This window comes from Lissotriton helveticus, chromosome 11 (genome assembly GCF_964261635.1).
Source record: "Lissotriton helveticus chromosome 11, aLisHel1.1, whole genome shotgun sequence".
Lineage (NCBI taxonomy): Eukaryota > Metazoa > Chordata > Amphibia > Caudata > Salamandridae > Lissotriton > Lissotriton helveticus.
Window position 1 is genome coordinate 95,563,180 of NC_136072.1, and position 14,909 is coordinate 95,578,088.

Below are 14,909 nucleotides of genomic sequence, written 5' to 3' on the forward strand. Positions count from 1 at the left end.
GCTACAACTTGGAGCTCTAAACTGCACAACTGCATTTAGGCTACACAGCACTGAGGGGTGTAATAGAGGAGTGCTGTGGTGCTGGTAGTAGTAATCTATATCAGAAATGTTTTCCCTAATACCATCTTTATGCACAGCAATGTCTATATCACCCCACCACACAGATCCCTTAATCTAGATACACTCTGGCCCTGATTGTGAGTGTGTTGGTGTTTTCTGACCTCTGTGCAAAATCCTGTTGGTCAGAATTCCGAGTTGGGTGTTATTTAACGCAACCAGTAATTACTTGGTGTATTACTCAATCCTGTTGAAATTGAACAGGGGAAAAGTGTACAAAATGTACTGTACTATGTGGATTTTGGTGCATTTATCATCAAAACCTGCATGCTATAGCCCCAAATCTTGTATTATGTGCTATTTAAGCAAGTGGCAAGCCCTACCCCAAAGGACTTAACTCTGTCCAGTCCTTTGACTGGTCAAGGCTCTTTAGGTCCTGCTCCAGTGCTTTGAGGCTCCTGCCGTGCTCCCTCTCTCACGCTCTCATCTCGCTCTCTCTCACTTGCTATCTTGCCACTATATCTCTCTTGCGTGACCTTTGATCTTGTCTCTGTACTTATTTTCTGTACTCTTTGCTCTGTCTCTGCTGTCCTTGAGTATGCCTTTTGTTTTTCCTCTATTTGTCACTCTTGTTAACCATTTGTGCCTTTGCTTTCTGCCTTTTCCCCCCTATTTTTTAGCACTTGATCCCATGATTTGTTTATATTTGTTACACTTTTTTTATCATTTGTGCACTTGTCTTGTTAAACGCTTGTCACTTTTTTTTATAGCATTTGTGCTGTTTTTTACCATTCTTGTCTCTGCTTTACAGAACTGGTGCCCTTGCTTTTTCCACTCATTTTGCCATTGTTTCTCAACAATTTTACTAAAGCAAATTTGCAAACTACCTACCAATCTCCCTCCTTGCGTACTCAGCCAAGCTCCTAGAAAAAGCCGTCAACAGACGCCTCACCAACTACCTCACCAACCACCAGCTCCTCAAAAGCACCTATTCAGGATGTAGACCCTACCACAGCACAGTCAGTCCTCTTCACAGCAACAGATGACTTCCAGTGGATCCTAAACACAGGAGAAAGCCCATCCCTTATCCTAATAGACCTCTCAGTGGCCTTTCGACGCGGTCTTCCACCTTATCCTGATCAGATGACTGTACAAGACTGGTGCTCAAGGACCCACCCTACAATAAATGTGCTCCTTCCTACCCAGGAGAACCCAAACAGTCAACTTCGAACCTTACTCCTCAGAAGCTCATGGACTCATCTGCGGAGTATCTCAAGGTTTCTGTCCCTCAGCCCCAAAATCTGAAGCATCTACATGACTCTAGTGGCCTACATCATCTGCGCTCATGACATCGCAATCTTATCCTACGCTGAAAGCACAAAACTGATACTCTACCTCTCGGACAAATCCACCATAATAAGTATCTTCACCATCTGCGTGATCGAAGTGGCCACCTAGGCCATATTACATTCAGAGCATACTGTCCTTGTTTCCACCATGAAGCAAACAGGGACAGTGCGTCCTATTACAATGAATGTTCTGCTACCAGGGCAACCATGAACTTGCACTGCCATGGGAGCAGCACATTCTGTGAAACACGGATCGGCTGATTCCAAGCCACTCCATGTTTCTCTGTGCTGGAAGAAATCTGCCTATAACTTTAAAGAGAGATTGTGACCGCACCCACCTGCAGAAGGATCTCTGAGGGGTCCATGGGACCCCCTTTCTCCCCTTCATGTGGCTGCCTTCAGGGGGGCGCAACGACAGTGCACCATCTTTTTGGGTTGCACTTTCAGTGGGCCTCCAAAGAGCATGCTTGCACGTGCATCTGTAAGAAGGTGTGGACAGAGATGCAAAGTGATTTCCTCATTTGCATGGGGTCACACCTCCATGCACATGATGGCACATCCTCTTAAAACCCTCTGAAGATATTCGGCCTGATTCATCAATCTCCCGTTTTGCGAGCCCCTAATAGCGAATCATAAGGAATCGCTATTAAGGACTTGCAAAACGGGATTCATGTAGGATTTGCAAAAAATATTGCGATTCCTACATGTTCCTTATTTGCAATTAGCAAATTGCTAATCGCAAATAAGGATGCGATTTCAAGGGTGCAGGGGTGTCCAAAGGACACCCTGTAGCACCCCTGAAATGTAATCTACATTGGTGTTGCGCACACACATGTCCAAAGGACATGTGTGTGTGTAACATGCAACTTAGAAAAATGCATTTAAATGCATTTTTCTAAGTTTTTGCTATTTACCACGAGGTCTGACCTCTCGGTAAATAGCGGCCCAAAATTGCAATTTCGCAATTTTAAAATGATTCATAAATTGCATTTAAGGAATCTCAAATAGAGATTCCTTAAATGCAATTCTTCGCAAATGTGCGAATTCTTTAATAGCGAATTTTGCATTTGGGATGATGAATCCCAAATGCAAAAATTGCACTCGCAAAAGGCAAGATTCTGAGAATCTGCCCTTTGCAAGTGCAATTTAGCTTGATGAATCAGGCTGTAAGTTTCTTCAGCTATCTGATGTGAGGTGATAGCACTATCAGGATTAAAGAAGGGGCCGCACAAGTGTCTTTGGCACCTTCTGTAATTTTCAGGGGTGCAAAAAGAAAGTGCACATTACTGTTGCAACCCTTGGTCACCATATATAATGTGTTCCCTGGATGAAGTCCATCTGTCTTAAGCTAAACACTGATGCAACAGAAGTGGTGATGTTTGAAAAGGATGCTTCGCTGTAGGACTCCACTTGGTGGCTTACGGACCTTGGACAAACTCGCACCCCCAGCACAAAACAATAAACCTCAGGATCATTATTGACAATATACTGGACATACCTGCCCAGGTCAATGCAGTCACCTTGACCTATTTCCACAATGAGGATGCTAATAAAGATATACAAGAAGCTACCAAACGGCACAAGAAAAACCGTCATATAAGCACTCATAACCAGCAGTCTAGATTATGGAAACTCCTACTATGTAGCAATCATCAAGCAACTTATGAAAAGATTACAGACCATCCAGATTGCAGCTGCCTGACTCGTCCTAAATCTCCCACGCAGGTCTCACATCATACAGACTTAAGGGAGCTACACTGGATCCTGATGCACAAGTGCGCACACTTCAAGTACTTCACCCATATATATAAAGCACTACACAACTCATAACTACCGAACCACTGCATACATTCCACCAACTCTCCAAGCACCTCTGCTCAGTTAGACACTTACTAGCAGGCGTTCCATGTATCCATAGAAGCAGATCTAGTGGTCGAGCCTTCTCATACATCGCTTCTAAAGCATGGAACGACTTTCTTCTCCACATCAGAGCCTCCTCTTCTTTCCTTGACTTCCAAAAGAACTTGAAGACTTGTCTATTTTTGTAACTCCCCTACCAGGACTAGTTTCACACACCTATAAAATGTTAGGAAATACCCGCGGCGATAGTGCCGTATACAAACTCATTCAACATAACATAACACATATTTTTTGCATAAATAACGTATATTGATATATTGTTTTTTCGAGGTGCGAAAAATGGCGCACTGATTCTGAGCAAATTGGAATCAGTGCTTGTGATGTTGTAAATAACACCAATGCAAGTGGACAGCAATGCTGAAGGTATTGAAACATGTCACAGAGGAGGTTATATGTCAGAATATCAAGGACAGAAATATTGACCTACATAATTTAATGATTTAAGTACTGAGAACCGCAATTTTGTGAAGGTAATGATGTATAGGTAAGTATGGAATCAATATTTTTACTCCACATCCACATAACTTGAAGATACATATTGTCAAGGTACATATGTAAACCAACACTTACCTATATATACTTAACTTCACAATATAATGGTAACAGATATTATGGCTATCTTATTTTTGCAAGACGATATTTTGTCTTTGATATTCTGATAGTGTACTGGTAGAGGTGTGCTGTGATTGTGTTAGAAGTCATTTGCATCAATAATATTTTGTTCAAAACCCACATCACACCATAGTAGCATTGCTCCTACTTTCCACAGAACGTTTCAGGGCAGATATATTAAAATAGTGCACTATTTAGAGCCTCATTACTATTCCTGGCGTAAAGCCTCTGCCCGACAGTCCGAATTCCCTAGACCTCGTTGGAATCCTTCCGTCCTACTCGGTCGGCTTACAATCCGTCCGACCGATTATGATGTTTACAGTCAGAAAGTAAACAAAAAAAAAAAAGTATAAGTGATGCTCCTGCAGTGCAAGGGGCTTAATAAATAAGCGGGTGTTGCAGTGGGCGTTCCGCCACAACATCCATTGCTTTTTGACTCTGCCCCATATTTAGAAGGATGGGACAGCACCAAAACATAAGGCCACGTAATCCTGGTCTAAAGTTGGCGATATAAGGAGAAATTATTAAGCTCTCCTAATATTTTTCTCTTTCTATTTGTGCTACATTCTGCAGCACACATAGAAACAGCAATTTGCCTTTCAAGATTGTTTATGTGCAGGAAGGTGTTCCTTCCTGCACATAAACAATTGTCCCTGCAATGCAGCTACTATTGCAACATGGCACAAGAGTGTTTGCGCTGGTGCTAGGCAGCCTTTTTAGTGCCAGCACTAGGGGAAACACAGGGGTGTGCTGTATTTTTGTAAATACGACACATCCCTGCATTAAAAAAATGTATATTTTGGCGTAACACTGCGCTCCGAAATTTTTTTGTAAATATCCCTTCTAAGTTTATAACTGGGGAGTGGTGTGATGGTGAAAGAAGTCAGCTTTAATAAGGTGCTAGTAACATCTGCCAGGCATTACTCCAAGTGTTACCTGTGAGCATGGTTGAGGGCCAGGTCAGGTCTCCTCATCCGCAGGTAGCAGGCCACAAGCTTGGTCTCAATGAAGCTGGCAACACTTGAGATATCTTCAGCAGATGCTTCAAATGGTCTTCCCAGAGCTGCCCCCTTACTGCAAAGCTTCACAACACACAAAAAAAATAGATTTCAGATTTCTTTATGGAATACTCGGATGGCAAGTGAAACAGTTAACACAATTTTCAGAATAAAAGAAGAAACAATGTCAATAATTAAAACCCAGTTGGCTTGCACCTACCTTAATGATCACAGTTGAGGACATTTGTCTCTCCTGGCATGATATATTAGCTGCCTAGCTTTTGGCTTTATTTAAACTGTATGTGTCAGGTTATGTGAGATAGGTACATCCTTTTCTCCTGCAGTGTGACTATTTGGCCTGATTAATTTAATTTCTAGCCATATTTCATTCTTTCCATTATTTTTACACACAGGCGACTTAAAAGAACAAGGTGAGGATTTTCTTTAATGTGGCCACCAAGGGATTTGGGGATATTCCATGTTTTAATTCTGAATTTGGAGAAATTCAACAACAAGAACACACCAGTAATGATATATAAGAAGTGGCTGCCATCCAAAACTACACCATACTGAAAAAGTAAATGAAATACCCCAAGTCAGCTGCATTTTGCCATATAGTTTGTGATGGGAAAATGCTGGAAACAGCTGGCAATGACAAATTGCAAGGAAAATTGCAAGGAATCATGGCGTTAAGCTAAGGGCGTAGAGGAAAGAGTTTTGATGTCACTGAGCTCCTTCAGTGCCCCAACAATCTTACCACAAAGTTACCCTGGCTTCTCTGAGGAATCCCTGGCATACTGTTAGGCCCTCATTACGATGAACCAGTAAATTGGGATTACTGCGCAATCTTGTTAGCGTGGGTTGCCAGTGCCAGGGGCGGACCGTTAGCACTTCCTGAGTCTCTTCCACCAGTCCAGTATTGGGACCCTTACCCCCAAGCACATCTATTAGATTTTAAGAAAGTTTAAAATTGTGGTTTCCCTAAGAATGTTGGCGCCTGGGGCAACCACCCACTCTTGGCCATGGGTGGGGACAGCAACTATATATCTCTGTGAGTTTAGCACACACGGCTGGCAAGAGTACCCACAGGGCATGACAAAGAAACCCAATTGCGATTATGCTACTTTTTCATGTCATGATTTGGTTTCCTTGTGTTTACTCCTTTCAAATTAAAAATCCAAGATTATATATAAAGCAAGGAAGAAGGTAACAGGGGGTCAAAATAACACCTGTCCTGCAAAAAGAGACCAAATAGGCCCCAAAACTAGGTACTGGATGCCGGCAGTGCTGATGCTCTTGAATTCTCTCCTTTAAAAAGAACATTGGTAAAAAGAGGAGGAAAAACACTTCACTCATTCAGAAAAAGGCAGAAAAATATAGACCTAAAATCGTGTAGATTTACATTAATGCCGTCTGTACAGATTTAGATTGAGAACACCATGTGTAAACCACTCTAGTGACAGAGGTAAAAAGGAACGGATAAACATGGCTTCTAAATCTCCTCCAATTCTGCTTGATTCTCAGTACAATTCCTTGTTTTTTGGAAGAATTAGTAGTGGCTAAAAAAAATCTCAATTTACTTGTGATTTGCAAAGAAATGTGTGCATGGTGAACCACTCTAGTAGCCAAAAAGCATGTCAATACCCACTTCTTGTCAACCATTTTCACAGTGGATGCTGTCTGTCAGATGCAACTTCCACTCTAGGTATTTTTGGTAGCAGACCACACTCTCCCAGTGTCACCAAGAGACACTAGATTAATATAAAAACTTTTGTCTATCTAAGGGAGGGGGGGGGTTCCATTTCCTTTACTTTGCAGATATCGGAAAGCGGAGATGGAGCTCCGCTCTCCATTCCGCTCTCCAGTCCATCCTACCATCCCTGTATTTGCAGATAGTCGTAAAGATATTTAGAATAAATTCTGTCTCTTTAATATTGATGAGGACCTTTTCCACTGCCTTGGGCTGAGAAATCTGGTTAAGAGCAAAGATTTGCCCAGGATGCCCTTCTCACACACAGGGTGATTCACAAAGGTAAACTTAGACCTGAAGTCAGGGGGCCCGATTCACAAAGGTAAACTTAGACCTAAATTCTAACGGCCCAATGCTCAAATTTAAAATTGGACCCAAAATCGAAGGGCCTGATTCACAAAGGTAAACTTAGACCTGAAGTCTAGGGGACCACTTCACAAAGGTAGACTTGCACCTAAAGTCTAAGGGCCTGATTCACAAATTTAAACTTGGTCCCAAAGTCTAAGGGCCCAATTGACAAAAGTAAACTTAGACTTCAAGTCTATTTTTACCTTTGTGAATTGGGCCTAAAGTGTGTAAACACAGCACTCCAATGCCACTTGGAGAACTCACATTGAGGGCCAAAGCTGTGAACCTCAGGGGTAACTTGTGAACTTACATCATGCTAGAAATGACTACCCCTAATGCAATACCTCAAGTGCTGTTCTGAATCTCCCTGCTGCTACAGCATACTTCTTTTGCCTGTAACAAGTGCTTGCATCCTTCAAAGACATCTGGAGCCATTTGTCTGTCTGTGGTCGAAGGTTGGAATTGGAAGCACCCATTAGGTCCACAATTTCTCCATCTTCAAGTGTTGGTTGCTCGCTGGTTGATGCTAGAGACTTCTCAAATTCATAGGTGATGTCCTGCTCATCCACATAGACCAACCTTGTCTCTACATCCATGATGCTTTTCAGCGGGATGCGTGGCAGGGGCATGGTCACTAATTGATAGTCAATTTCTAACATTCTAGGCTCCTTCCTTGTGCAAAACATCTCTTCGCCGTCACACTTCCGCTTAATGCTCAATCTCTGTAAATCAGTGCTTTGCCTTTCCTTTAAAATGTTTGCTTGTTTAGCTCTGTTCACCAACATTTCTTCCAGTGGTCCATCACAGGATCTGAAGAGCCCCTGTGCAGTTACAGGGATGCCTATATTACTTTCATGGATTATGTTTGCATTAGTGCTTGAGTTTGCTCTCTGGAACATGCCATGCGGGTTTGCACTGTTCACACCACTCTCACAGTGTTGACTTCTTGACTCCATGCTGTCCAAGTACCTAAAATAAATATATGAATGTCAAAGTCGAATTAGAGAAAAAGCCAACAAGTCACACTAGTAGGTACATGTGAAGCCTGGATCTACCCTGATAACAATGGGACATTTTCAACCGAGTCCATCACTTTTTAGAACACTGCAAAGGTTGTATGACATTACAACGCATGCTAATACATCGCATGCCATTACATCTCGGTTTTTACAACGCAAGTCGTTACAACGACTTGCGTTGGAGGGCGCTGGACTTAGGAGTAGTATAATTTACTATTCCAACTCCAGTCTATATACAGTAGGGAAGGTGTTGGATAGTAAATTATACTATTCCTTGTCCTAGAGTGCCACCCAGCGCAAGAGCGTTGTAACGACTTGCGTTCTAACGACGCGATGTAATGGCATCGCGATGTAACGACCGCGTTGTAAATGACGTTTCCCCACTCCAAAGTAAGACCTTGCTAGAGACTGACTTCCATTTTTTGCTGCATTAGGGGGCAAGAAATTGTCTTGAGGGATAAGTTTTCTATTTTTTTTGTTGGTGTGTGCCAATTTGAACTTAAGTTACAAACTACCACTTTGGTACATCTTTGTAATGGTAAAATATTAGCCTTCATTTTTTTTTCCACCAACCAGTGCTGCCTTCCAGTTACAAAAATACATGTTCACATTTTGGCCGTGTTGAAAACACAATATAATACAATAAAATGTGGCACAATAAATTACATAAAACAATGAACATATGCATGAATAAATGTTATGGCACAAACCAGCACAAACTGGAGCAAAACAAATCAGACTGTCAACAATATGTGATAAGGTGATAAATAGCATCTTCCTGCAAACTAGCTCAGAGCAAAACAAAAATAGGACAGCCCAGAGCAGTTTATGTAACCAGTCTTCCAGGCCAGATATGCACTCATCATTGTATCAGGACCAATGCTAGGATTTATGGTGCTTTAGTAAAGCTACATTTTGCCACCAAACCCCTCGGCCATGGGGCCAAAATAAATTTTCCTAGATAAATCAGGTTAGCTATAAGTGGAGTTACGAATAATACATTGACATCGACCTGTGTAAGTCGATGCTATGAGTACAATATGTTTTAAAGTAAGTGTTATAGTGCTTAACAGATTATGGGGCACATGCATCAATGGAAATTGCATTCGCAAATGGTGCGAATCGCAAAATTCGGCCGTTTGCGAGTGCAATTCCAATTTTTGGGATGCATTAACATTTTTGTAATTTTCGCAATTTAAGAAATTGCAAAATTGCGATTTCTTAGATTGCGATTGCATTTAAGGAATCTCAAATTGAGATTCCTTAAATGCAATGCATCAAACTCTAAAAATTTGCGAATTCGCAAATAAGGGGAGCAAATTACCATGAAGTTGACCTTCATGGTAATTTGCGAAAACTTTGAAAAATGCACTGAAGTGCATTTTTCAAAGTTCCATTTACACACACACATGCCCTTGGGGCATGTGTGTGTGCAAAATGTACTTATAGGCAGATTTCAGGGGTGCAACAGGGTGTCCTTTGGACACCACTGCACCCTTGAAAATGCATTCTCAATTTGCGAATTTCTAATGGTGAATTGCAAATTGAGAATGTCTTTTCATTCATTAGAGGCCCATAGGAATGAATGGGGAGGTATTCCTTAATTGCGATTCTCAATTAGAGAATCGCAATTAAGGAATTTTAAGAAATCGCTATTTTTTAAGCGATTTCTTGATGCATTGCAGTTTGCAATTCCTTAATTGCAATTCCTTATTTTTCGCAATTGAGGAATCGCAAAATGCAATATTGATACATGTGCCCCTTAGGTATCGTAGAATAACAAAACCTTTTTTATTTTCGGGCTAGTAAACCAAATAGTGGTTGTTCGAATAGTAACATTCATACATACTTTATTATAACTTCTTTACTAGTTGGAAAGTATATATTCTGAGAGATAGAGATTTTTGTGAAGAGATGTATGCAAAGTTATTCATCAGTATTAACATTATTACATAGAATTAGCACCAGATTAAAAATCTATACTAAGTATGCTATACTTAGTTTTTCTTGATAAATATTATTTTTAAACAGTCACTAGTACAACTTTTCTTTTCTTGCTGAGTTAGCCTACTTACTCATCCCGTAAATTTTAAATGTGATTGTTACTGCCATTGCTAAAGCTACGGTTTTGTGCTAATCTCAGCTAATAGAATGATTTATTTTATTTTAATAGTGAATTAAAAAAAACTTGAACAGGGTTCCTGAAAGTTGCTGTGCTGTGCAGTGGTAGGTTGTTGACATTCAAAACCAACTTACCTGGTGCTAGATCACTTATTGAAACGTTTGTTACCTGTTGGTGCTCCTTGTTATTGGAATTCTGTGTTTCAGCAGGTCATTCCCACTTTTTTTATAATTGTGCCTCTCGTTTTCCATTGTAATGTTTTTACTCAACATGGGCAGAGTTCGTTTTTAGGTTTGGCTGCTGAATTTTTTTGTATTCAATATATCTCAAAAGCGGGCTCTTCTCAATTCCCATAGCCGAATGCCGAACTACTATGTTCAGTCCGTTTTGTGTGTAATTCTTTTTTTGTTAACTTCTCCTGGCTGCACACATTTCCAATACTTCTACGAAAGCTGTTCACACTGTTTAAGCCCCTTCACAGACAAGATAAGATTTCTTCCCACGGGAAAGGCAGCCAGCGTCTAACAGTATGCTGGAATGCTTGCTTTTTATTACTAAGTTGTGTAAAACAGATGCTTTAGCCTTAGAACGTTTGTGGCATTTCCTTTTCATGTCCCAGTACTTTTCTTTGCACATTGTAGGCATTATCAGATTGATTTTTTCAACTTAATCTATTTGGTCATTATGATCAAATTCTAAAGGTTGTAATAAACTTTGCAGGGTAAAATTAATGAACAAGAGCACTGCTATATTCTGCAACTAAACAGGCATCCACAGGTGCAGTTACCTTGCAGACAACAGGATCATGATTTGAATGGTGCAGCAGGTTCAGTAGCACCGGCCCAAAAAGTTGTCAGAACGTCTTTAAACACATACATTTGCTATATTTCACAACTAAATAGGCAGTCACAAGTGAAGGGACTTGATTTGAATGGTGCAGCAGATGTAGTGCCACCGGGGCCATAACCTCTAGGGACTCCACTAAACCCAGATTGTTGCTAACATTTAAAACAAAACAGGCAGTCACAAGTACAGTTACTTTGCAGACAATAGGGCCATGATTTCAATGGTGCAGCTGTTACAGTGACACCAGGACCAAAAGCTTTAGGCACCCCACTAAACACCTAAAATTGGTATATTTTACTACTAAACAGTTAGTCACAAGTGCAGTTAACTTGCAGATAACAGGGTCATGATTTGAATGGTGCAGCAGGTGCAGTGGCACCGGGCCTAGAAGTTGTCAGAACTCTTCTAAACACCTAATATTGCTATATTTGACAACTAAACAGTCACACGTACATTTATCTAGCGAGCACTAGGGTCATGATTTCAATGGACACATCAATAATGTCCTGCGGAGGCAGATAACTCACGGCAGCAACTTCAAAGACAACCCAAAATTGAGATGAATATTATCCTCCTATTGCACAAGTGAACTGCTGGACAATTGCAATTGGAATACTGGGGGTCATTTTCTTTAACTGCTTCCTTGGGGCTCAAGCATAATCCGAAGGATATTTGAGAGTTTTTTAACCATGTCTTTTGGAAAAAGCAATAAAGTTTTTTTTTTTTTTTTTTTTAAAACAAGATTCTTTTTTTTTTACAATAGTGCAGCAGATGCAATTGCATTGGGACCAAAAGCTCCAAGCACCCCACTAAGCATGGACTCTTGCTATACTTTATAACTAAACAGGCAGCCACAAGTGCAGTTATCTTTCAGGTCCTGGGGTCATGATGTGAGTGGTGCAGAAGGTGCAGTGGCACCAGGCCAAAACGTTGTCAGAACTCCTCTAAACAGCTAATGTTGCTATATTTTAATACTAAACAGGCAGTCACAGTTGCAGTTACCTTGCCGTTGAAAGGGGCTTAATTTAAATGGTGAGCAGGTGCAGTGGCACCAGGGCCAAAAGTTGCCATAACGCCACTAAACACCAAATATCCCTATAATATACAACTAAACAGACAGGCATAAGTGTAGCTATCTAGCAAGCACTAAGTTCATGAATTCAATAGTGCAGCAGGCGCAGTGGAGCTGGGACCAAAAGCTCCAGGCACTCCACCTAATATTGCTATCATTTATTCCTAAACTGTCAACCAAAGGTGCAGTTACATTGCAGACAACAGGGTCATGATTTGAAGGATGAAGCAGGTGCAGTAGCAGCGGGCCCCAAAGTTGTCAGAACTCCTCTAAACATATGATATTGCTATATTTGACTACAAAACAGGCAGTCACACGTGCAGGGAGTTGATTTGAATTGTGCAGCAGGTCCAGTGGCACAGGGGTCAAAAGCTCTAGGAACCCCACTAAACCAAGATTATTGCAAGATGTTACTGCTAAACAGGACTGTCACCAGTGCATTTATCTAGCAGGCAAAAGGTTTAGGATTTGAATTGTGCAGCAGGTGCAGTTACACCAGGACAAAAGCTCTAGGCATCCCACTGAACACCTAATATTGCTATATTTTGCTACTAAACAGGCAGTCACAAGTACAGTTACCTTGCAGACAACAGGGTCATGATTTCAATGGTGTTGCAGGTGCAGTGGCACCTGGCGCAAAAGTTGTCCGTACTCCTCTAAACACCTAATATTGCTATATTTTACGACTATACAGGCAGGCATGATTAAAAATATCTTTCAGTTAAAAGGGGCTTGATTTGACTGGTGCAGCAGGTGCAGTGGCACCGGGGCCAAAAGCTCTAGGGACCCCACTAAACGCAGAATATTGCTAAGTTTTACTACTAAACAGGTATTCACAAGTGAAGTTATCTAGCAAGCTCTAGTGCCATGATTTCAATGGTGTTGCAGATGCAGTGGCACCGGGGCCAAAAGTTGTCAGAACTCCTCTAAACCCCAAATTTTGTTTTATTTAACTATTTAAGCAATCACAAGTGCAGTTACCTTGCAGGCACTAGCGTCATGGTTTCAAAGATGCAGCAGGTGCAGTGACACCGGGGCCAAAAGCTCTAGGAACCCCTCTAAACACCAAATTTTACAATATTTTACTACCAAAAGAGACAGTCACAAATCCAGTTATCTTGCAGGAACTAGGTGCATGATTTGAATGGTGCAGCAGGTGAGGTGACACTGGGACCAAAAGTTGTCAGAACTCACCTAAACACATAATTTTGCAATTACATCAATTAATTCTATTATTTCACTCTTTCCTTTAATTTTTTTAATGTTGCTATTTGTTCCCCGCACTATACCACTATTATTAGCACAATATATTGTCTTTTTGTACATAAAAAAAGTGATAAACCTGTAACAGACTTTCTGTAACTTATAATGTACAACTACTCAGCAAGCTACAAGTTACAACAAAAAACTGCTTATTATTAATCACATAGGCGAAACCTAATGCATTTACCAATACCTGTTAGGTTTGGTTTTATGAATCCTGCTTGTGGCACTCATATCTCAAACATTTTTGAGAAAAATGATGAATGAGATATTCCTGTGTTCTGTGGAATTGCTGGCTTTCCAATTAATCTAGCCTCCAGTATCTTGCTATAAGAACTCAGATTAGCCTCTGCACCATATTTCTCAAATGGCATCTTGGGGTGTCATTAATCAGCCACTGGTAGGAACGAAGGGCCTGATGCAGAGTTTGGCAGATAGGTTACTCTATCTTGATTTCAACGGTTATCCCACCCGCCTTATTACAAGGACATTATATCCAACGGCACTTGTAATAAGGCGGACACTATATCTGTTTGTTTATTAGTTCCCATCCACCAAACTCTAAGCCAGGCCCTAGCTTTCTTGGCACTGCAATGATCTTCCCTCACATAGCAAAAATACATACATCCATACAATAAAAAGCTGTTGTCCACCCCTCATGTTTCATTTAAATATAACTCATTCTCTGCTAGGAATCCAACCAAATCAAGCTAAAAAAAAATGTAGGGGCATATTAATAAGCGGCACGCCTAGAGCAAGTTTCCCTATCGCCAGCTACCGCTGGAATTCATCGCCAAACTAGTGCTGTAATTACAACGCTTAGCACATTGGCAATGACAGTTCCAGCGATAGGAGTGAAATGTCCCAACATCGCTGAAAAACTAGCGATGTTTCCTGCTAAACAGCGGTGACCTTGCTGATACGAACCTGTGGCCGTAACCCCACATTCCACCTCCCATGCAAAGTATGCCTAGCACTGGATTTTAGCAGACGATAAAATCCAGCGACAATGGCCGGTTAGCGCAATTTTGTTTATCGCTACACCGGCTGGGGCATTGTTGTAAACATCACAAAGCTGCCTTCGCAATATTTCCCCATGTTGTCTCATTAAAGCGGGTGCTAAATCACGGAAACACGCGCTAGCGTTTCCTTGCTAATATTGCGATACAATTATCGCCGCTTTTCGGCTGAAAACAGACGCTAAAGCGGCAATAATTTTATCGTAGCCCCTTGATAATATGCACCGCAGTATCCACAGTGATGTTCAACAATCTTAGTAACATGCATGTTTGTTGCAGCACGTTTAGTCAGGTATACAACCAGGTTAAGACACAGCACTAACGGTAATTGCCTCCACAAAATGGATGCAATTACCCTCTCTACTTCCCATTATTTGGAACCTACCTGCTAAACATACCTACCTTTCAGAGCACATTTTACTTGCACAGAGATATTTTTGTTCTTAACATTTGCAGCAGGGTATTTTTTGACCCTGCAAACATACGTTTAGTATAGAAAATAAGTTGGCATGCTTAATGCATGTTAATTGTAGA

General features: G+C 41.0%; 1 protein-coding gene across 1 annotated transcript in view; it reads right to left on the reverse strand.

Moving 5' to 3' along the window:
• Positions 1 to 7,990, reverse strand: part of SPATA16 (spermatogenesis associated 16) — a 476,121-nt gene extending 468,131 nt beyond the window's left edge. Inside the window, exons 1-2 of the mRNA XM_078665447.1 lie at positions 7,379 to 7,990; positions 4,875 to 5,020 (exon numbers count right to left, since the gene is read on the reverse strand). Coding sequence (XP_078521573.1) covers positions 4,875 to 5,020; positions 7,379 to 7,990 — 758 coding nt within the window. The remainder of the gene's footprint in view (positions 1 to 4,874; positions 5,021 to 7,378) is intronic.
• Positions 7,991 to 14,909: the final 6,919 nt, after the last annotated feature.